This window comes from Anopheles nili, chromosome X (genome assembly GCF_943737925.1).
Source record: "Anopheles nili chromosome X, idAnoNiliSN_F5_01, whole genome shotgun sequence".
Lineage (NCBI taxonomy): Eukaryota > Metazoa > Arthropoda > Insecta > Diptera > Culicidae > Anopheles > Anopheles nili.
The window spans coordinates 1,400,318-1,424,116 of NC_071293.1; the positions used below are offsets into that span (position 1 = coordinate 1,400,318).

The 23,799-nt window shown below is 51.5% G+C and overlaps 1 protein-coding gene and 1 long non-coding RNA gene across 2 annotated transcripts; one reads left to right on the top strand and one right to left on the bottom strand.

The window, feature by feature from the left end:
- The first annotated feature begins 63 nt into the window (after positions 1 to 63).
- LOC128729097 (uncharacterized) lies at positions 64 to 2,925 on the top strand. Its single transcript, XR_008411053.1, has 3 exons — positions 64 to 355; positions 1,290 to 1,345; positions 2,809 to 2,925. It is a non-coding gene; the product is annotated as an uncharacterized LOC128729097 (long non-coding RNA).
- Positions 2,926 to 10,220: 7,295 nt separating this feature from the next.
- LOC128728779 (carbonic anhydrase-related protein 10) lies at positions 10,221 to 23,522 on the bottom strand. Its single transcript, XM_053822424.1, has 7 exons — positions 23,465 to 23,522; positions 15,038 to 15,088; positions 11,420 to 11,556; positions 11,130 to 11,342; positions 10,743 to 11,060; positions 10,477 to 10,660; positions 10,221 to 10,327 (listed from the first exon to the last, which is right to left on the bottom strand). The coding sequence occupies exons 1-7, from the start codon at positions 23,520 to 23,522 to the stop codon at positions 10,305 to 10,307; spliced, it is 984 nt and encodes a 327-aa protein (XP_053678399.1). The 3' UTR covers positions 10,221 to 10,304.
- Between the last annotated feature and the right edge of the window lie 277 nt (positions 23,523 to 23,799).

Here is a 23,799-nt window from a genome sequence, read left to right on the forward strand (position 1 = left end):
CTTGAAAGTACGTGCTATATTCAGTCTTACCCAGGATATTCCAGGGCGTAGATTAGTGTTGGATCCTGCTATCGGAACTTGAGGGAAACACACCCATGGCGAGTCATTTTGGTCTGAGCCAGTGGCTGTTGCTGTTGGTTGTACTGATAAGCAGTCAAGCGATCTCATCACTCAACTCCAACACATTCACAACTACGCTCCCCGTCAGTGCTCCTAACCGGCGTGTTATATTCTACAAGCCGGAACGTGATATTAACGAGACGACCGTCAATAAATCAAAGTTATTCGACTCTCCCAAGCTCTGTCAGCCTGGTTATCAGCTCGATCGTCACTATCGGTGTCGACGTGTGATGAGGTAAACTTGCATTTCCTGTATTGGTTGGTTCATTGTGAATGTCGCAGTCCCTACTTACATTCTTCTCTAGACAGTGTTGCATTCTGCCCATCGAACCAATTGCACAGTGTAGTTTAGCGCACCCGAAAACTTTACACCGTCATGGTATTGCTGTCACGGATTACGTGTCTATTGTGGCTATCTCTGGCCTCTCTATCTTTGTTAGTGGGTCCTACTTCCGGGGTTAGGGTCATCTATCTTAACCAACCAAATGCGAATTCAGACGAGAAGGGCACCTTAAATTTGCAAAACGCCAACATATTGAGGTCACCTAACCTATCCGGTAGCAGCTGTGGAAATGATAAAGTGACAGATAGCCGCGGTATATGCCGCAACACGATTTTTTTTTAGGCTTTTGCTCTTCCCCGTGACTGAGAACGTGATACTGGAATTCATATTTATCAAACCCTGTAAGAGATAAGAATACGTGGAATTTTGTTCAATATTTGGCCATCAAATGGCTTTAGCAGATAAGCTCACATAAAATCTATAAGTTTCCTAAAACTTACTTCGCAAAACGTAGTCCAGACTCTCAGTGATACGCAATGAGGTTTGCCAGGCTCACAGTGTTGGGGTTAGCGATCGTGCTGGTACTACTCGGTATCGTGACACTCCATTCGGAAGCCATTAAAGTGATTTTTCATAGAAAAAGTAACGGTTACCAGTTCGCTCAAGTTCTTACGGAACCGGGTAAAAAATGTGAAAATGGCTACTTGATAGGTTTGCTTTCACAATGTCGTAAAGTGGCCATGTTTTAATAATCGCAAACAACAAGTTGTGGCAGGTTTAGTTCGTATAAAAATAGCGCCAGAAGTTTTGTCTGTGTGTTTTTTTTCCCTGATGGCCAATTTCGAATGGGAATACTAATGTTTTGTTTTTGGTGCTCTTCTTACAGATTATGATTGATTACCATATCAATACTAACGCAAGGACTGTAGCTTGTCATCCAAGGTAAGATAACGAGTTTCGGCGTTGGCACACCCTCACTAAGGAGCTGAAGGTCTTCATTCTAGTCAACCAGACCCATACATGTATAAGAGACCCACTTTCAAGAACCCATTTTGTACGACACATAGTCATATATCTCCTCTGTGGTGAGATTGAAGCATGTCGCCATATTTGACAGCTCTGTGAACTTTCTTATCAGCAACAGCTCCCTTAGAGCTAGTCTGACTGGAGTGGCTCTTGAAAGTACGTGCTATATTCAGTCTTACCCAGGATATTCCAGGGCGTAGGTTAGAGTTGGGTTCCGCTATCGGAACTTGAGGGAAACACACCCATGGCGAGTCATTTTGGTCGGAATCAGTGACGGTTGCTGTTGGTTGTACTGATAAGCAGCCAGGCGATCTCACCACTCAACTCCAACACATTCACAACTACTCTCCCCGCCAGTGCTCCCAACCGGCGTGTTATCTTTTACAAGCCGGAACGTGACAATTACGAGACGACCGTCAATAAATCGAAGTTATTCGACTCTCCCAAAGTCTGTCAGCCTTGTTATCAGCTCGATCATCACTATCGGTGTCGACGTGTGATGAGGTAAACTTGGATTTCCTGTATTGGTTGGTTCATTGTGAATGTCGCAGTCCCTACTTACATTCTTCTCTAGACAGTGTTGCATTCTGCCCATCGAACCAATTGCACAGTGTAGTTTAGCGCACCCGAAAACTTTACACCGTCATGGTATTGCTGTCACGGATTACGTGTCTATTGTGGCTATCTCTGGCCTCTCTATCTTTGTTAGTGGGTCCTACTTCCGGGGTTAGGGTCATCTATCTTAACCAACCAAATGCGAATTCAGACGAGAAGGGCACCTTAAATTTGCAAAACGCCAACATATTGAGGTCACCTAACCTATCCGGTAGCAGCTGTGGAAATGATAAAGTGACAGATAGCCGCGGTATATGCCGCAACACGATTTTTTTTTAGGCTTTTGCTCTTCCCCGTGACTGAGAACGTGATACTGGAATTCATATTTATCAAACCCTGTAAGAGATAAGAATACGTGGAATTTTGTTCAATATTTGGCCTTCAAATGGCTTTAGCAGATAAGCTCACATAAAATCTATAAGTTTCCTAAAACTTACTTCGCAAAACGTAGTCCAGACTCTCAGTGATACGCAATGAGGTTTGCCAGGCTCACAGTGTTGGGGTTAGCGATCGTGCTGGTACTACTCGGTATCGTGACACTCCATTCGGAAGCCATAAAAGTGATTTTTTATCGAACAGGTGGCAGTTATCTAAATGCCCATATGATTTCTTCACAAAATCATTATTCTATGTGTCCAGCAAAGCACAAGCATGACATTTTCGGCGTTTGCCGTAGAGTATCAACTGGGTATTTTAATAATTTTGTCACCCTTTCCTATCCTAGAGTGGTATGTTAATGTTTTGTTTCGATATTCTTATTACAGATTTTAATTCATTCGACACACCGATAAAAAATAGGCTTCCGCTTTGCAAAGCTCATTCCTGGTTACTCGCGCTCATATACTTACTACATCGTGTACGCTAATTTTGAACAACTCTGCAATAAAAAAAATTGATAAAAACAGTTATTGCGCCTAATCTGTATCAGAATAAGCTCTAGCACGTCTGAACAACACCGGCGAACACGTGCTCTATTAGTGTGGAAGCATTGTCCTACAACGACGGTCCATTGGTGGTGCTCGGCTCCATAACCCACGTGTTGCAAGTGTCCGGCTGCGCCCAAAGCACACACATTGCAATAAATTCTCGACCAAGAACGAACGGGTCACCTTATCAATGTTAGCACAGGTGTGCTTGTCTGATAAAATATATCATTTCATTAAATTTTCTACTCCTCGAGAAATGCAATTCAGGGGAGTGTCGAAGGATCCCACCAAGAAAAAGTGCCTCGCCCCTATCAGTTCCAATATTGGCGAGCGTCAGTCGCTCGGCCAGCATTTGAATGTGACCTGTCACGTACCATAAATCAGTGCGATTATTAGGGATGCCTCGCTGGGTGACCTGTGCGCTGCTGCAAAGCGTCGTGCGTGAGCAATCCTTCGGCGAACAGGCATACCGTTTAAAGCCGGGTGCTCGAGCGCTTCAGGTTGAGTCGAACGTGCATCCGAACTTCATCAATCATCGCAATCGGTCTTGAATTCATACATGCAAACCCGAAGGGAAGGCGATCGATTCGCAGCACTGCCAGTGGTTTCCGTTACTCGTCGGGCGTAAAAACCCTGGAAAATCCCCGGCATCGGAGAAGGCGTACGTAAATGTTAATTAACTGCAAATCTGGCGTGGATTTCTGCCCGGGCTCGCAGATGGACGCGCGTAGCACGTTTCAGAGAAGATGCCCAGAACGACACGGCTGTCAACAGGACTAAGGACTCGTGCTTAGGCGTAGGGCAACAAAAATGAATTTATGTGTGGTAGCACTTTTCCTCCAGGCCGGGCGGCAGTTCGGGCGGATTTGTCTCTTTCGCGTTCTTACTCGCATCCATTCCTCATGCCGTCCATGGTTCCGAGCTCACTGGTACGTTGCTAGTGCGGTGATAAATAAATAAATTTGTAAAAACTAACCCCGGCCGCCTAAAAGAGGGCCGTTCGCAAGCGCAAGGTGCGCGTAGAAACGGAAATAGAAAACGGTAACGGACCGGTTGTCTTGCCGGCTCGGGTTTGCCGGAAGGAGCACACTAAATCGACCTGCCCGGTGGCCCGAGATCAGAGAAAATGGCAGCTGAAAGCCACGAGGTTGAGCATTTAATGGCAATAAATTAAATTAAGGTGACAGCTTTCAGACGGCTTCGAACGAATGTTTGTTCGGGGTGCTGCTTTCCCGAGGGTGGCGAATTGCATTTACCGGAAAGGCCCCGGTTTATGGGTTTTCCGCTTCCCAAAGCGAATCGGAGTGGGCCGGAAAAGCAGTCCAGTCCACCCGTCCCGTCACCCAGCGTGGCCGTCTGAATCGGGCCAAACGGAGAAAGGACCAGCGATTGAGCACGAAATGAAAATGGATGCCGAACTGGTGGAGCACTCCAGCCGCGGTGGTTGCGGTGGTAAATTATGATTTGATAGTCCCAACATCGGGACGCTCACCCGATAAACTGCCCGCCGATGAACCAACGTGATTGCAGATTGATTCATGATGCACGCACTCACACGGCCGCAGGTGGCTTGAGCTCGAGGAATACTGAAGAAGCTGTGGTTGCAGGGTTCGAAAATGCGTCAGTCGCACCATCGGCTCACATCCGTCAGGAAGCAAAATGCTCGGAACCCGGAGAAGTCCGGCATAAAAATAGCGCTCACGCTTCCCGGACACGCCGGAAAATGGGGCCGGAAAAACAGCCGGAACTTGCGCCACATAATCAACACCGGTGCCCGAGCTGGCTCACTCGCACGCTCTCGTTCCGCAAACGTGTCACGTAGTAATTTTATTTATTATGAAACACTGTATACATTTAAAAAGGTACATTTGGAAGCGCCCCACACCGACTCATGGATGGAGCGCAAGGATAAACTTTCCTTTGAAGGTGAATCCATTTAGAGATTTTTGGCTCACGGTTTCAGCGAGTGCTTTTTTGCGGCTGCCCTCTTTCAGCTAAAGCCACTTCTGCTATTCGCACGAACCGATCCGGGTGTGTCTCCTTCCAGATCGTCGACCCGACCGAAAGGACGACGCACCGGGAGTCCTTTCGGGCTGCCCTTTTGGTTCAGCTTTGTCGTGCTTTACCGACGAGGAAAAACAAAGCGCCAAAGTACAAACATCGTGTGTTTTGGTTTGTACCGAAAGCAAAAAAAAAGGATAATCATGATTTATTTAGCCCCCCACTACTCCTTTCTCCACCTTCGTTACCCCATCCGTGCTCCCTTGCCTCCTCTGGTATCATCTCATTCGCACCTCCCATGCTAGATCTTTTCTCTTTCTCTCGCTCTCTCTTTCTCTCTCTGTCTCTCTGATGCGGATGCTACTCACCGGCCGGAAAACATGATTGACCGAGTGCACTTAAACTGGAACCGATATCCCAATTGCCTGGTGGCAACCCGAGACAGGAAGAGAGGGAAAATTCAAATTACCATCACCGAAAGGGTAGAAACGGAGTCCTGCAGTTGAGGGTTACCGAAAAGTGGTACCGAAAAGCAATCGAAGGATGCCAAAGGTGTTTCTCGCGCACTTTCACTTACGCTTTACTCTCATCCTTTCTCACCACAGATCCCTTCTACCTCTTCCTCCCGTCTTCGCGCCCACTCACTGGCACTTCTTCCGGTTAGCACGGATATGCAGACCATGGCGTAATTTACGGCCGCTCAGAGACCGCACGTTCTGCAAACGCGCACGAAGGGCTAAAGAAGGGCTGGACGAATAAATATCCGACTCTGGTTGGAGTCCCGGAAAAGGGCTCAAATTAAGAGTGGAACCTGGGCCGACCGGATCTTTCGAATGTCGCAGAAGAACGTCGGCACTTGGGCCGATTTTCCTTTCGTTGGCTTGTTTTTTTTTGTTCTCTCTCGTTTTGTTTTAGTGTTTTTTATTTGATTTTACATACTTTTGTTCAGTTTGTTTGTTGTAACTTGATGTGGCGAAGCACACACCGAACTGCCTGGTGAAGGGGGAGCCTCTCCCTCCACTCCTCAGTTAGTCCTTTCTCGGATAAGTGTATAACAAGTTGGGGGTTGCCGTTCGTATAAATACTGGATACTGGGGGGATGCTGTTTTGTTTTTTGGTTGATAATTTTCGCTTTTTAGTGATACTTGATATTTTGCTTTCTTTCTCACCCTACACTCTTCCTTTTTGGTGCTCCCCCTCCCCCTCCCCCTCCTTCTCCCCTCACCATTCACTCTCTTCCACACCTTCATTGACGATCTCACTCCGGTACTCCTCTTATTTGTAGTTTCGTTTGCGTTTCATTGCACTAACTCCATATGTATAGGTATGCTTTTATGCTTTATGATGCTCTATGACCATGCCGGAGACCCTCTCTGGGGCAGTGCGCGAGGGTGATTTACAATTTCCCAGTCAACATAAGTCCCCAGCTCCCCATCACCTTTCCTCCCTCCTACTTGCGCCCGCGTGTACCCTTCGAAGGGCCGCCGGCTTGGGAAAATCGAATCGGGGCAGCATCCATCGTGCAAGGATGGGTTACATATCGTTAAGCGGCTGTGAGGGCTTCCCTCCCACATGCGAATGCGTATGCGTGTACTATGGCTGCTTTCTAGTGTTCCCGTTCGCCACCCCCAGCGGCCATTTACTTGGCCTCCGCCTCGGGAAAAACAACCCCAATATGATATGGCCACGCGGCCCCCTCGCAGGCCCATCGCACGTTAGGATATGTTTATAAGGATATCACAAGGATACGGCATACGAACATATGTTTTTTGTTAATATGGAGATAAACGCACATCCATCCCGCGCTGGCGGAATTCAAGTTGTCGTAAGCGTAAGTAGTTAGCCGAGTTAGGTTGCGAGTTGATTTGCCTTCGCGCTACCAAAAGGTTCGTCCTGCGCTCGCTCCCACAGGAGAAAGCAGGCTTTACTTGTAGGAATGTTTTTTGTTTTCTTATTTTTTTTTGCTTTGCTCCATTCCTCCCATACCACGGAAGGTTGTCGCTTATTGTACTAGTTCTAGCCTAGTTCCCACGAACGCGTCCGTCGGAACCTGCATCTTCGTCACCTGCCCAGGTATGACCGGTTCTATATATTTACACGGTTGCACACACACACATACAGCGTTCTACTAACGGTCACTCTAGTGCGTCATCCGGTTCCAGACGATCCCTCCATCCGTCTGATATTTCCGTTCTCTTCGCGCACAGCTTATACATTTGTCGTCATGCTTCGGATCTGGAACACACTGCAGGGGCATTTCGCCTAAGAAGATTTCACCCTTAGAAGGGCTGCTCTGGGGTTGGAGCCAGGACGTTTCAGAGCCGGACGGAGCAACGCCAACAACAACGACGCGAAGTTGAGGGATTCAATTACCAACACAAGATTCCAAGACAAGTGTGTGAGTGGGTGCCGGAAATGTCGAGGATCAGACACAGAGCGTGAGGTCGGATGGAAAAGTACATCCCCTCCGTAAACTCAGATCGCCGATGCGAAGAAAAAAGCTGCCGAGGTCGCATTGATTTTCGCCATTTCCGCCAGGTGAAACAATCGAACAATGACCCAAGGGCGGATGGGCCAGCGAGTGGATTGAAATTCATTAACTCTGTTTGCACAACGCTCGCCCTTACTTTCGGTGTCTTTTCATTCATGCCACTCCCAGCGCACTGATGAACCGCCGGCGAACCCTTTTTCCACGTGCAAAGTAAACGTGTCATGGGGTCATGATTAATGATCACTGGCAGGACATGGTCGATTCTTTTCCGTTACTGGTCCATCTTGTTTACCCATGCTGCGTTCGTACAAAGAAGCGGTAGTGAAGGGGGATGGGAAGGGATGGGCTGATGGAGAAGGGACGGGAGAGTTGAAGGGATAAAGAAAAAAGAGAAAGAAACTAGAAGGTTGTCGAGAGACGAATCCGAAATGAATGGAATCTGTTTTAGTGAGTCAATTATCACTCGCCCCCCTTTTTCCAGAACGAACATGAGTAAGTGAGAAAGAGACAGACAGAGTAGAGAGATAAAGAAAGAGAGAGAGAGAGAGAGAAAGAGGGAGTATTTTCTACCAATAAAGCTGTACTGCCCGTGCCGACTACTTGGGAACGATTGCACAGCCAACCCATGAAAATGCACAGCTCGGTGCAAATGGAAATCCGGAAAAACGCAGGGAAAAATCGACAAAACCCACAGCCAGCCCATCGCCCGGTGATAGGATTCATCACCTCGCCGTCAGACGGTGCACAATTAATCAAAAAAAGTATGAAGATAACAAAAAATCACACACACACGCACACACACTCTTCACATTCCCGAACGATGAGCGTCCTGCCGGCGGCAGTTTAGCATCGGCGCACATAATCATATTCACCATACTTCATCCATCCCACTCTTCGATGCCCACCCCGAGCCGGAAAGGGCCCACCAGGGGAGAGGGGTGGGTAACGATATTGAAAAGGGTGGTAAGCAGAAGGGCTCGGAAATGAACTGAAGGAAATAAAAAAGAAACGCATCGCCCCCAGCGGGCGAATCCTCCGCAAGATGGATGAACTTCCGGTGTAACAAGTTTCCCGCCCATCGCCACTGGCGCTCACTCGATCGCGTGGGTGGGTTCGGAGGGAGGAGAGTGAAGAAGAAAACACGAGCACCAAGGCGGAAAAAAATGAAGAAGAAAAAACATCGCTTTAAACATGCAACCGCTCGCGCAAGGGCCCTACTACCGAAGGTGCGCAAGAGTTTTTCGCTAACGATGGCGAGAAAAATGAGAATAAAAAATCAACCCCCGTCGCGTCTTGCCGCCCGCACCTTTCCCACCCACTGCTCCCGTTTCCCGAACCAACACACGAAAAACGTCGACGCCGACACGTTCACTCGCGCAGCAGTTGCAAGCAGGCGACTCCTCCGTCTCGGGGCTTCTCGTCTATTTGTAGCTAGTTTTTCCGCTTACACAATTTATTAAACCCGCTGGTTTTTCCGCTGCGCTCTCGCGCCTCCGACGGCGCCACCCTACCCTCACTCTCCTCCACCCCTTCTTCCCTTGCTCCAGATTTTAATTTATTTTTAATGTTTATAGTCAACTCCTGGCAGCTTTAAATTTAGTAGCTACATTGCACCGGTTCGCATGTCGCCTGTTGCCTACACATCGCCACCCACACCTGCACACCCACAGGGTGGCTATCGGTGGGCCACGGGGTGCTGCGAAGGCGGCCACCGTGGGGCGGTGCTTGTATTAATATTATTTACAAATTATTCGAAACTTTTAATAGAGTTTCGTCCGCCCGGTTCGGGCGAAGCAGCGCTCGGGTAATGTAGTTTACGCTCACTTCGCTTCGCTCGTCGATCGTCCTTTGTGTGTGGGCGTGTGTGTGCTTCGTCCTTCTTCTCTCTGCTGTACACGTTTATTCTCACCTCATCCGTCCCACTTCCCCACCACTCTTCACGCCACGGTGCAGGTGTGCAACTTTGTGAGCTGCTTCTTTGGTGTCCGTTTTATCCCACCCAACCGGGAGGTCCTTGCTATCAGTTGCAGTTTATCGCACACTTACGAGACATCCTGCACACCGGCCGTTTGGTTACATGTCAACACAGTCCGCAGAGATTTGGCCCTGCTCGTTTTAGGGACCGTGTCCCGGGGATACGCAGGATTGCAAGGAACATCTTCTTTCTCACTCACCCACCCACGGCAAGGACCTTGCATCCGTTCAAGCTCCGTTCAAGGACACGTCCATTTGAGTGATCCCCTGGCTCGTTTCATGGGTGGCTTTTGGCACTGGTAATGATGCACTCCCTCGTGTGCAGATGAGGCTCTTAGCCCTTACCCCTTAGCTTTCCCACTCCTCTTCGCTACCACCCTCTTCACTTACACTGTCAGAAATCTAATTTGGAATCCGGCACGCGCGAGATGCGGCCTCGACACGCATTCTGCGCATTTCTCTCGGCCACGAACCGCGTTAAAGGTGTTGAATATAGAACACGAACTTTTAAGGTAAGATACCAGCAGAGAGCGCTGAATGATAACGCCCCGTTCCGGCTCCTGTGCGCCCGACCCGTGGAAGCTCTGACCCGCTCTAAACTATCTCCCTTAGTATGCCTGCAAACACTACAGCGACGCCTCGCCTGCCTAGAAGCCTCATAACCTCGGAATTAGTGTTATCTAATGATATTTTTCTCTCAGTATTTTCGTCTGCTCGCTGCCGTTTTGCTATCTGTGCTGCCGAAGCTCGCCTTGCCGGGCCGTATACACATCCTTGGAAACGCCCTTCGCCCTGGTGGGCCCTTCACGACTCGAACACGATCAGGCTATCGTCGCCGGGCTCGTTCGAGGTGTCTTTCTTCGACTGCTCAGTTGTGTTTCCAGCTATTAGCTGCGGAGAGAGAAAGAGAGAGAGAGAGAGACAGAGAGAAAGAAAGAGAGAAAGAGAGAGAGGAGGGAACGGGGGTTCGATAAGAGAAGAAAACCAAATGAAGCGGTCGATGAAAAGCGCTAAGCGATCGCAGAGGTCGTAGGCACTACCTTTATAGTGAACGTCCTTGTACATAGTTGCACATATTTTTCCCCCTTTTTCCGGTTTGTTCCGAAAGTCAATATTCGTCCGAACAGGACGGTGTAGCAGGGGTTGCGGTGGCCGGAAGTTGTTACCGAGTGGTGCCTTCGGGTGGTCTGGCGCGCCCTGCATCATCCTCCGAAGGGCGTGCAACTGTTTTGGTTGAAAGGCACGTGAAAAGAAAAGCGAGAAAATGTTGGCAAACTGGAGCGAGGATACGAGCCCTGATCAGTACCTGTTGCTTGGTGATATAGATGGGCTTGTTCATGACGATCCAGGTGACAGTCTCATAACAGGCAGGTGCCGTCGTAGATCCTTCATACGTCATGTAGTGTTCGGTGTCAGGCAGAAGATCTCTTACGGAGATCCGGCGAACTGGTGCTTCGTCACCACCGTACCGGATCTTGTCGACCTGATCTGTCAGCATGCGCAACTCCGGGTTAGATAGGTCACCTAATTGCAGCAGTACAGCAACGCCCACGATACCCTGTGCCCGGTACAGCGCGTCACTGAAGTTCGCGTACAGCTGCGAGTTGTAGCCGAAGATCTGGATCTGTCGCACATTCGAGAGAGATGTCGTTAGAATCTTTGAGGTGATGTTTCGGACACCTATGTGGCTCACCTCCGCCGGGAAGGTGTACCCTTCGACGCTGTGCTCCGAGCCGAACTGGTCGTGCAGACCGTAGTGGATGTGAATCTCGTGGAACCGGTACCGGTAAGAGAGTGGCCCACCAGTTAGATTGACCGGAATCTGTGGCGTCCCATATGCCGACGTCGTCTCGTTGTCTGCGGTGAAGATGACGCTGTGACCGGTGTTGGCGATCGTACCGCTGATCTGTGGAGCAGATGTTCCGAGGTTTTGAGAGCTGCTTTCGGACAGCTGAGAAGTGTCCAGCGCTAGTGCTCACTCACCCGGTGTTTGTCAATGTGCAAGATGCGCAAGTTCGGATCGAACAACAACCGTTGCGGTTCTAAGTTGACGGGTGACTGCCGTCGACCTTTGTTGCAGAGTGACCACTCCGGGTTGATGAGACCCCAGAAGGCAGGACCTAACGGAAAGAAGAACCGCGAAAGTCTGTTAGCTGCACCTCAGCAATCGATGCCCAACCGCAGGGCGATGAAGACCCTCGAAAGGACCCCAAATCCTCGCCAACCGGAGCATCGATGGCTCATGAATATTTGATAAATCGTTTATCTGTGCACTTTCGGGTGGCTTTGCTGAAGCGGAATTGCTCCCGTTCCTGAGCCCGACAAGAGGCAAGCGCACTGAGCGGGGTCAAAGAGCTGACCGGGGCATAATGGGGTTCGGTCAATGTTTGCCCTTCCTTTTCTGTGCTCAGCAGTTTCACTTGCTTCTTGTCCAGAACCTCGGCTACGCCTATCGAAGATGCTGCACCGTCACGTCGGTGCGCTTACGTGACCATAGCTTGTCGAATTTGACCACGTTATTGCGCACAATGAGCAGGCATGAAATCTATGGGTGTTTTTCTTGCCCAACCCTTCCTTGCACTTTGCCGGTGACCTTTATATGTTTATCCATTTATAACGGAATGGTTCTAGCTTCCCGAAGGTGTGGCCACCTTTGGGTGAGGAGAAAAAATAAAACAAACCAAGCTTTTCCCTGGCACCGGTGGTGTCAGAGGCGCTTTTATGCCGCCCCAGGATGTTTACTTCCCAGAGAAATAGTAATCGATTTTTTTACCCCTGCCTCGCCCCCCTCCCTTCCCTGCCCATCCCTCTATCATTACGCCACCGATGTGGGGTCGAACCCTCACCCTACGAGGCACACCTAGCGTGGGAACGCGAGACGCTCCAGGGATTATGGTGCTAAAACGGATAGCCATAGACGTTTATTTAACGAGTGCGGAGTGGAGTTCACCTGGCAAGGAGCCGGACCGAGCTTGGTCCCGCTGGTCAGCGCTGGTGCAGGATTTTCGTGCCACCGAGCGCCACGATCATTTGTCATGATAAACCACACGGGCGGAAAAGCGGCAACCCAGGCTCGAAGGGTTTCGGGATGACTTCGGGAAAAAAGTTCTTCCGACGCCTCGGGGATGCACGTACACACGTACATGTTCTTAACGCTTGTTTGTGTGGGGGAGGAGTGCAATTGTGCAACCGGCTCGCAGGGAGCTGGAACCGGAAGCTGCGAGAATTCGGCGAAAAGGGACGCGCAGGAAAAGTGGAAAAGTAACAAAAGCGAGTGCTCCGTTGTAACCACCAGCAGGTTCTTTGTGGCGCGGTCAGCGTGAAGCATCCTTTGGTCAGTGCAACCTTTTGTGCTCGCTTCCTCTCGTTCTCTCGCTTCCTTTTCCAACCGGTTCCTAGTTCCCGGTCCATGTGAGCTCTTCCGCCGTTGATTGGGATAACAAAATTACGGTACTCGGCTCAGCCAACGCTCGGATAGTGACTCGAATGGAAGACAACGCCATCACACATTGAAGGGAGCGTTTCACAATCAGAAAGCAAACTCGGGAGACGTAAATACTTGTGAAACAATCAACTCGCGGTGGCAGCGAGCACGAAATGAAATTTCGCGACAACGCGCAACCTAATGAACGCGAGAAGTGCATTACAGGGCGGTGAGATGAGAGTCACAGCACAAACACAACGCCCTAAGACGAGCGAATTAATTCGCGTCCCGGTTCCGTATCGATTACAATTAGCAAGCGGTCTTTAGCCGCTATCGACGGTATCGTAAGGAGTGCGCGTTTGCGAAGAAAAAGGGACGCTTTGCTGGCTCGCGGCCCTTCGAAAGAGTTTCGGAAGTTTTCCATTGGCACCGGTCTGATGGATGGCCACATTGCAGCACCGATACGTGCCTCCGTAATCACGCCGATCGGGTACGGCATTAATTTGATTAGACCAGGCCCTCTTTTTGCCTTTCTCGATCCAACCTTTCGCGCACCTTTGGCTTATAAAATGGCGCACTATTTGACCCACGCCAAAGGAACACGCGGCAGCACTTGCGCGAAGGGCCAGCGGTGGACGCGTGGTACGGGGATGATTCGAAATGATTGAAATGCAAATTTTACTGCCGCACGGTGCGCAGGGGCGGGCCTGCTCGAAGCTCATAAAGGAGGAATTTTCATCTCGCACCCCCTCCGGACCGGAAGCCCCGGAAGCAGATTGTTTTCATCCGCTGGCCGGGCGCGCGTTTTATCGCACACTACCCTCGGGTTTTGCGCGCGAAGGCGGTGGAATCAAAACTACCTGTTTTATTATCCACCTTCTTCAAAGGCCTGCTATCGCGTGGTACGCCAAACGGGCCGGGCCGTTCGTCCTTAGAGAAAAAAGGGCGAGAAAAATTCTCGCCCAAACCGCGTCCTCGGAGAGCGTTTTCATAAAAAATAATGCGCGCCCCCGTGCCGGGCCGGCTCGCTTGGTGGTAGCTGCCCTTCGCACGGGAGTGATTAAGCCGGTACGAGGGGGGAAAGGGCGGTACGGCACCGGGTGAAGCCGGTAAACGACAGGATGGTGGGAGGCTCCGAAAGGGCGTGCGGGACGCCATTTATTGCCCGATCGTTTCCTTTCTTGATGAAATTGATTCCCGAAAGTTGAGTGGCTTCTCGGCGAGTCCTCGCCCGTACGACGAGCTGTCGGTGAGGCTTTTTCAGGTGCTGAACCTAGGGGCGGAAGAGAGGGTAGAAGAGCGAGGTGATGGCAATGAAAAGAATTTTGTCATTAAAACGCGCCTTCGCAAGGGACGGAAATAATCATTCTTCTGATTGCGATCGCCAATAATTGGCAGAACTGAACTTGAGGTTCCTTCCGGTCCGTGCGAAAGGACGATCTGGATCCGTTGTTTAGGAAGTTGGCTTGTTTTAGACCTTCGCACCTTTAAGACCCACGTAAACGGCCCTTTCTTTGCCACGTGGAAGCTTAATCGGACGCATGTAAATCGGTTTTCCGGTCTAGGCAACAGCCCTTAGCAACGTCCTCATGTCTTCCAGTCGGGCTATGCTGTTGAATTAAAAAGAAAAATCAACCCTCTAGAAAGCATCCCCAGCAACTGCACTCCTCTGAGGCGTCCAATCAAGGTTGAGTGGCGAAATAGGGCAGCAGAATTGAAGCCGAGCCCTCGCACGAGCCTTCGAGCCCATTAATTTGGCTCTGTCGTCGAGAGACGAAGCTCTCTGCAGGCTCGGTAGTCCTGGCGCAAACTCGCTGGAGCTGTAAATTGGATGGCCGGTTAAACTAATAACAGCAGCTTCACTGAGGCTGGAGTTTCGTGGACGCGTGAAGGGCCCGCACACCTGCAGCACGAAGGTTTTTCCCCCGTTTTCCCGGCTACCATCGATAAATATTGCCCTTCCGGGGCCAACAGACAGACTCGCACGTCAGCAAATCCCGAAGCGATGAGCTTATCCTATTCATTATTGAAATTAATTGTGAGAAAACAATCACATGCTGCGTGTCGGGCTCCAGGGCCCTGTTGGAGCTTCTTCTGGTTGAGGGAGAGCGCACCCTAGCGGCTCGTTCACTTGCTGCGGACTTTTCCGGTGAATAATAAGCGAGACAAATACTCACCCGAGATGCCATCGTACGTCCACCATTCCTCCCAGCTGACCGCGGAGATGGCTGAAACGGAAAAGGAACGAAAGGTCGGTATGAAAATGAAAATGAGCCCGATGGGAGTGGATTACTGGAGTGGTCGCTTAGGGCGTCCCCTGGTGAGCCACTTCGGTAACCAACTGCGAATCAAACGTGCCGTGTGTACCCAGCTAACGAGCCCAACCGGGGAGTAACATTTCCCAGAATCGATTGTAGCTTTATCAATACTGCTCGATGGTTGACGGCTCGAGCCTCGAGAGCCCCCGAGTAAAGGGGCCCGGGAAAACCGCCCCAGGAATAGCACTTCAGCGTGCGATCTGCATCGACAATTGCCGAACGCCTGCCAGCCACCGTCGACGCAACTTCCGGTACCAACGAAACCATGTAACTCCTGCTTTCGGAGCACGAAATCCGGCCGCATGGCCTCAATTTCTACTGCCAAAAACTTTCGATTGACTGGCACGGGCGTGGGGTGATTATAAATTCGGCCAATTTTATTCCTGCCAATCTCGCGCTGCACTCGACGTCGCTGGGCTGCACCGTCGCTGGTTGGAAGGAAATTGACTTGGGAAAACTTTTCCCACCCAAGCACCCGATCGATGATGGATGTGTTGGCTATGTATCGGCGAAAAGGGCCTTTATAGGGTGCCATTAATTAACCGGCCCAGTGCTCGAACCGACAACCAGATGGCACCGACCCACAGGGCCACCTGTCCAGGAAAATCATGGGAAAAACCTTCCTTCCGGGAGCACGCCAAAGGATTACATTGCTTTAAACCGCTCCGTGTTGGGCTCGAGCAGCCGCAGCAGGCCCAGGATGCGTTCCGGGCGACACCATCAGCTTTCCTGATGGCTCTCTTTTTCTTTTGTCGGCTTTTCCCGGCGGCCCAAAGCCCTCCGGTAACGATAATAGTACATAATCACAGGGAATTTCACTTAGAGAAAACGATCCTGCCCATCCTGGAAGCGAGCCCGTTACGTGTACACGCTCGAATGCTGCATCGGCAGCCAATGACCGAGGGCCGGGGCAAGCGAAAGGGCTGATTAGGGCCACCGTGGAATGTGGAAAATCCTATTATCGAAATAGTCACCGCATCACCTTCGCTCCCTCGGTCGGTGTTAGAAAGCTGAGGACCTCCGGGCAGGTAGCACGAAAATCGAGATTTCGCCTTGGGTTTCTTTTCGCTGCGATTTTTTCTGCCTTTTCCAACGATAGGGTGCGCGGTGAAAAACAACCCCACTCAAACGAGGGATGACCCTTTTGCTGCACTTCCTGTAACAAAGCGAGCGGTTGCAAAAGTGTAGGCGCTTCGACTGTCTCGGTGCTGTTCGGCTACGGAAATTCGGCCGGCTGCCTAAAAGAATTGGCAATACGCTCTCGAGCAAAGAAAAAGGAACCCCCTTTCCACTCCCCACCCCCCTCCCGCCCCACATACACACACACCCTCTTCAAACCGTTGAGCCAGGTGGGCTCGAAAGGGCCGCCCGAAGTGCCGTCGGTGTGGAACCCCGGATGCGGAAATCCAATCGCTCGGGGCCGGTGACACGAGACGGTGGAAAACCGCAGACGGTAGGCCAGTCCGGGGCTTAGATTCAATTACAAAACCACTCGTCCTGCCGGCGTGCTCCTCAGCAAAAAGGGCCGATATTTTATCTTCCCAGGACGAAGGACTTCGTGCGAAAGGGGCAGCGCCCTACGCTGCACTGGTACGATTGAAAACGGTAGCGGTGGGTGGCGAGCGAGAGCGGAAAGGGTAGTAGGAAGAGTTTCAATTATATTCCCCCACCCACCACCACACAACTCACCCCTTTCCCTTGCTCTGTAATCCCACCGTGCGGGGCATTTTTCGCATGATCCGAATAATTCCGTTCGCCACTGCCCAGCTGCTGCAAATTTTCACCAAACACCGTTCCGGTTTTCCCAAATTTTCCGGAACTCCTCCCCAAATCCTCCCCTCCCAGCGAAGAGGGTGGAGATTTAATGCGCGGGCGCTGGCATTAAGGGAGGAATGCCAAACCCCACGGTGGAAGGAATGCCGAGCGCATTGTGGTGGGGGTTGCATGGTTTCTAGTTTGCGGCATTTAAAGCCACCTGCGCTGCCCGCTACCCACACGGTCCCTTCGTGGGGTCGCTTTTCCGCGAGCGCGGTGCAACATGTAGCATTTCCACGTACGCCTCATTGACGGGTGTCAGCGAAAATTCAACAAATGAAGCCAACGTGACGTTCGGCACCGATTAGCCCCGGGAGCCGAAAAAGTCGTTGTTCCCGGGTCGAAAAGGGCGGCTAGGGAGGCCGAAAGGGCGGCGAGTTCTCAATCTCGACCCTTATTCGACACCTTCCCCACGGACCGGTGACGTGATGTTTGTCTGCTCGAGCACCGCGGAAGGCCAATCAATCCTAACGTCCGGAAGTTGGGAAAACCCTCCGGAAGCTCATAACCGGCATCAAACTGTCACCTCAACGCCCGGCTCGTTCTCGCCGACCGTTTCGCCGACGATTCGTTCTGTCGTGATTGAAAGAAACCGAATCAAGCTGCGAGCAGGATCCATTTTTCTGCGTGCACCCGCCTGAATTGTCCAGCTCGAAATTATGATAATAAGGACAATTATCGCGAGCAGCTCGGTGGAGTGACTCGCGGACAAACTGGCTTTTCGTCGCCAGGACCCTAGCGTGGAACGGACCTGCACAAGTACGAGGCACGTCAATTTAATCCCATCACGTATGCGGAATGAATCGAGGCGTAAATTGAACGTGCAAATATGCATGCGTTCGTGAATGTGCGCGGATTTGTTCGTTAGCGTTAATGATGGCCGATCGCGCGAAAGAATCGAACACCGGCTTTCCGGTGTTTTTTTTTTGGCGATGAGAGGAGGCGACGGGAGGGGAGAGAAAGGGAGGGAAGGAGGAGGTAGGAAAAACTTTGCGGAAAACTTCGCCCCTTTCCTCCCACGTCAGCTATAGGGGGAAAATTGCGCCGCTCGGTCGACGTGAAACGCATAACCACACATATAACCGAAGCGGAGTGCGTATGAGTGTCCTTCGAGTTGGAAACTCTGGGGAAAACAGAACGATTGGCTCCAAAGCTGGGTAATCGTGTGGTTGGGGTGAAAAATCGCTCTTCGAAGCCCGTACACGGGTAATTACCGTTTCAAAAAGCTCGTGAGTGTGTTCATTTCGAAGTCCACCAGAGTAGCCCCCAAAAAAGGGCAGCCCTAAAGCCCCACGTTCCCAACGGAGGGCTTTTCAAAAATCACTCAAACTGTCTCCCATTTCGATTCTTTCGAAGGCGCGCGCGTGGGCACCTCCAAATCAGACCGCCGTGCTTGGAATACGCTATCGGGAAATCAAACGCCGTCCTTTTTCCCAACGGGGGGATGCGCCGGGCCGTAAAAACAGCCACTAAAGGGAAGCTCCCTCGGTGCCGAAAATAAAAAGAAAAACAAGCCCCCCTAAACCGCCAGAACAGGGAAAATGACAGGGAGGGAAAATGAGAGAAGATGTAATCGATTTCCCGCGCGATGGGCCGTTGGGCCACTCCCTTGACAAACAATAAACAGCCGCTAACTTAAACGATTCCTCGCGCGTGGCTTCAACCTGTCCACCGCAGGACCTTTGATGTGCTCCGTCACCCGTCGATCGAAAATCGATACATTGAGCCACGGCCCTCGGTCTTTATTTACATCGATTGTTGTCGCGAATCATCCCGCCTGGTGGAAATATGCGCGGTTTTGCAGCGTTGCATTGCCGTTTGGGAGTAAGACAGCTTATCAACGAAACGCTGGGTTTAGGGTGAGGTTTTTGGGGAACCTCACCTAAGGTGGGGTCTTCCCAGCTACTCGATGGTGATGAATTACGAGCTACCGCAAAATTATACCCTTTTTTCCAAACCGGAACCAGAAGCCTCCAGCAATGGCGGCTGGATTCAGGCGATTAACGGCTGCCAGGTGCATGATTAATTTTCAGCTGATCCTCAACGTGAGCCAATTGTCCGGTGTTTCGAAAGATTCCTAAAGAAATCGGCGAGACGCGTACACGGGCCTTGTCTTGTAAAATATCGATTAATTTCTTTCGCCACTGGTACGGCCCTTTCCGCCGGTTCCGCTGACGTAGCCTGGCGCGGGGCGATAAATCTCTCCACCTTTCTGGTTCCAGGGGCTTCCGACATTCAACGTCCGGTGAAGTAGATGTACCTCAGACGTTCACCGATGCCGGGGCTACAGGACACCACGAAACGAGCCGGGAAAATTCGTGTTATTAGCGACCCCAGGAGGGGTTTTCTTTTCGCTACTTCGCTTCGCTCCAAGTCACCGGGTCGTTTCTTATAATCATCACCAAATAAGACATGTTTCAGCGACGACGGGCGACTTACGAGCCCGCTAATCCCGAGATCTACGCCCGGTGGAACGGTTGGATCCTGGCAGCGGGAACTTCTGGTCTCGTGCTCTTAAGAACACGCTTCCAGGTGCTTCCATAGACGCCCTTCATATTGCGCCATTCCGTCAAGCAAACGGGGAGCTCAGCAACGTAATCCACGCCAGCGTGGCTAAACAATGGCCTGCCACAGACTGGTGGAAGGGCTCGGTGAGCTGAACGAAGCGAGAAATAACACTTTCGTTCAACACCTGGCGTTTATGCAAAGTACGCTCTTCCGGTCGCTTTTCCTACCCCGGTCGAAGGAACGCTTTCTGGAGCGCCTCCTGAAACGCCTGGAAGCAACATCCGATAGAGGCTTCCTCAGAGTCTGCAGCTGAACGAGGTTCTGCTGCCTTCTGCAACGAATAGCGAACCTTCTGCTGGGTCGAATCTCACCAGCACACGACTTTACTCGAGCTCACTTCCATCGCTTCTCTTTCACTGGCATCGATCGAGCAGTGTGTTATCAGGTTGGTTATCTAATTACTTATATGTGTCACTTGGTGGTGGACTTGCAGCAGGACGAGTCGGGTTTGGCACCCCAGCTGCCAATTAGTCTTACGACATTGGCACCAAGACGTCGCAATGCCAAAGAGCGGCGCAGAAACTGGGTGTGAAAGATTTAACGATTTTCCCATTAGCGCGACGCAATTAATGCCGACGGAAAAGCGGGGTCGTGGTCGTGGAAAACTATCTACCCACCCCAAGAAGCCGATCGGAAAAACGTGACCCATCCCGCCATTAAGTGGACCTCAACGAAAGGACCACGGTTCCTCGACCTCGGCCATCAAACCCATTCGATAAAGGGCGCAGCGCGAGAATGGCGTCCGTTCTGGTGGTCGCTTCCGGTCAGCATAAATTCCGCACCCAAGGAGTGGCTTCTCCCTATTTTGGGGCCGTCAACTGGCGGGTGAAATAAAATTTAACACACGACCACCCCGGGGTGGGCGGAGAAAATGCTACTCGGGAAAATAAAGGCGCGGCGCGAACGCGCGAAGAAGTGTGCCGCATTCCTGGCAGCAGGACACTCGCACGGGACGCCGGTTTTCTCCGCAGTAATCGGCGGTCAGCTCGGACATCCCCCGTAAGGATCAGGCTGAGAAATTAAAACAACATTTGCTGGGCTTAATGAGCCAAATGAGCGAGGACAAATGGGCGGGTGAGTGCAGCCTGGCTTACTGCATCCTTCGATGGTGGCCAATCGGATGCGCTTCCTGTTAACCACTGACGTATGCGCGCTCGGGTGGGGGTTTGAAAAATCAAACCCCGGAAAATTTCACTCCTGCTTTTGGGCTTGTTTCGAACCGAACATGAGTCCTAGACGGTACACGTGCGCTGTAACCGACGGGTGGACGGGCGCTGGGTGGCTTTAATGGGCCCCCACGGGCACCGTCGTCGTCCTTGTCGTCCTTGTCGTCCTTGGTACCGTGTGGTACGGCACATTTTCTGCCGCAGCCGGTGGTGAGTCGAACGGAGTGAAATTCCCGCAGCAACCGGTATCAAATGACTGTAATTAGACGGTCGGGTGGGATTTTCCCGGGCTCCAGGACATGCTCGCCACTTGACCGTTCTCTCCTGGTGACCACCGCAACCCCACAGGAAGACGAGCTTTATGTGTTTAATGTATTCAAACGAGTTGAGAAAATTGCACAATAAAAGGAAGCGCTCCGGTGGAGCAATTTTCCCGCCCGGGGCCACTGGCCGAAAGGCCGCGGGAAAGGCGTGCTAATGTAGTGCGATCGGATTGGTTTATTGTCGTTTAATTAAGTGCAGCGCCTGGCAATCATCGACAGCAAACAGCACTTTTGGTGGAAATTAATGGTGCAGCACATCGGGGTTTCTTTTGGACGCCAAGTTCGTTGACACCAAGCTTGTGCGAAGCATTTTTTCGCGCCAGGTGTGATTTCGGCATTGGCAAAAGCCAAACCAACGGAATGCCAAATGGGCGAAGTTTAAGTGCTCGGTAATCTCAGCGGTAGCGATGGTGGTGCCGGCAACAGGCAATCTAATTTCCCGGCACCATTTAAAAGTTTTTCCAACCCCTTTTCCCGGGGAAGACGCTGAGTCAGCGAACCATTTCGGGAACACCAGTGCGTCCATCGCGATCTGTGTCCTCCGAGAGCGAGTTCCGGAAGCGGATGCATCCCTTCCGCAGGGCCGAAGAGAGCCCACCCCACGCTGGCCGTTTATTTGGGAAGCAAATCCCTTTCGGATCCGTGTTTGGTGGATCGGTTTTTCTTTTCCACACCCTCACGGGAGCGAAACGCCAAAGAAAAACACCCCTGCGATGGAGTTTATCACAGTTCGCAGAAAACGGTGTCGGTACAAGCGCGCAGAAAAGTCGGTACATGGAAAGCAGAGAGAAGAGGGGATAAAGACGGAAGGACCAAAGGGTGCGAAGGGTGGGCATCCGGTTGAGCAACATCAGTGGACGATTTGCATAATCGTGTGATGCAATTGCGCTGCGTACATCGGGATGATGGAGATGCTTGCGACGAACGACGACCACCACGACGACGGTGGCAAAGACGATGAAGGTAAAAGGGTTTAAGGGCGGGTGTTAGGGGCGGCAAACGGGAGGGCACGAAGGGTAAACGAGGGCAAAGTGAAACCAAAAATATTCCCACGCCGTGCAAGGACGAAGCGGTAGAGGATCATCACACACTCCATTCCGTTTGCGCTTTGTCCTGCCACGTATGGCGCGTCCTTTGGCGCTTTCTCCCGGGTATGAGCGTTCCTCTGTATGTGTATGTATGCGTGTGTGTGTGTGTGCATCAGCGTAACAGCGCACTTCATGTAACACCCCGAGGTGTGTGCAGGTGTTTATGAAATATTTGCACACTGCAAGTCGAGCGAAAAGAGGCCACGGACATTAATGCCACCGAGCCCGGTAAAAGGATTTCCTCTGGCGACATAAACTATGAGCGCTGGCCGCTTTATTAGGTTACGAGCGATGTGTGTGTGTGTGTGTGTGTGTGTGTGCAGAGGTGTGTGGGTGAACGGGGAAATGGGCTGTTTATTTTTATGGGACGGCGTGTAAAAACAAACTTGCCCGGATCGTCCTGTCGCCGGTGAATGACAAAAAGGGATCCCCCCCCCCTACGTCGTTTCCGGGTGTCCTGCCGTGCAATTAACCAATTCCGCTACTCAGTGGGTTAGTAAGGGATGTGGTAGATGGGGAAACGGGTGATGGGGATAGGACGAAAGAGCGGGACAGTGAATCCTCGTCAAGATGTCCTTCTCCCCGCGTACGGGTTAGTGCTAATGGAGGACTAATTTAGCTCGTTCGCATTTGTATCCCTTTTCTCTCTTACTCTCTCACTCGCACACATGCTATCTCTCTTTATCCCTCTCTTCTCATGCCTCGGCCAGTAAGTGCCCAATTGGCATGGTGTATGTGTTTTTAAGCAGACGAGTCAAGATAATATGGGATAGGCAAATAAAAGTGGCTCCTTCCGGCTGGGAAGGCACGACCGTACGTCTTCGAATTTATATGCTCTACTCCTCCGTGCCTTTTCCCATCCATCCTTCCTCCCTTCGACAACGTATCCCTTTGCTTCGCGAGAAGTCATCACTCAGAAATCGCCCGCACGAAGACGCCGTCACCGCTTCTGCAGTGTCGAGCTTTATTTCATCGAAATTAGGAAACACGAACCGGAACACGTGTGGGGTCCCGGAAGGACGATGAAGCGTAAGAGCGGGGGACCCTTTATCGTTTGTTTTTTTACGGCCTCCCCCCCGCCTCCTTCCCCCCTCCTCCAGTCACCGCTCCTCTCCCATCGTCTTACGTTCGAACGAGCCAGCATATTTTTAACGCACGCGGGCATTCGCATAAATGTAAGCCGCTTTTGGCCGGCCAAGCTCGTCCCTTTACCACAGACACTCGTAAACCAACTGTTGGGGGAGGGGAGTGGTAAGGGCGGGAGGGGGGTTGGTTGTCACCCTTCATAGTGGTGGAAGTGGGAAGCTGTGGAAACATAACACTTACCGGGTATCTGGAGCAGCAACAGCAAAGCAAGCGCTTTCACGTTGATCAGCAGTCCCATCGTTGGGAGGCTCGCGGGGGCACGTTGCGGAGGTGCACGCTTGGAGCTACACACACACTGGCACACACCACGCGTCCGAGAAACGTGCGAGCACATGCACCTGCACCAACACCGCTCGACTTTCGATCCTTCGTCCTTGCAGCCGATCGTTCGGGGGCAGCCGTTGATCGTGGCGTCGTTTGATTGATTACTCCGTTTGTGGTAGGATGCAGGAGGGTGAGTGGGTGGAGGGTGGAGGGTTGTGGAAGGGTGGTACGCACACGCCCTTCACGTGCAC

Excerpts from the sequence above, each read along its gene's own strand:
- LOC128728779 (XM_053822424.1), bottom strand. The coding sequence starts at position 23,522 with ATGGGACTGCTGATCAACGTGAAAGCGCTTGCTTTGCTGTTGCTGCTC. Across the intron at positions 15,089-23,464 it reads GTTGCTGCTCCAGATACCCG|CCATCTCCGCGGTCAGCTGG; the intron begins GTAAGTGTTATG and ends TTTCCGTTTCAG. Across the intron at positions 11,061-11,129 it reads GGTACACCTTCCCGGCGGAG|ATCCAGATCTTCGGCTACAA; the intron begins GTGAGCCACATA and ends AATGTGCGACAG.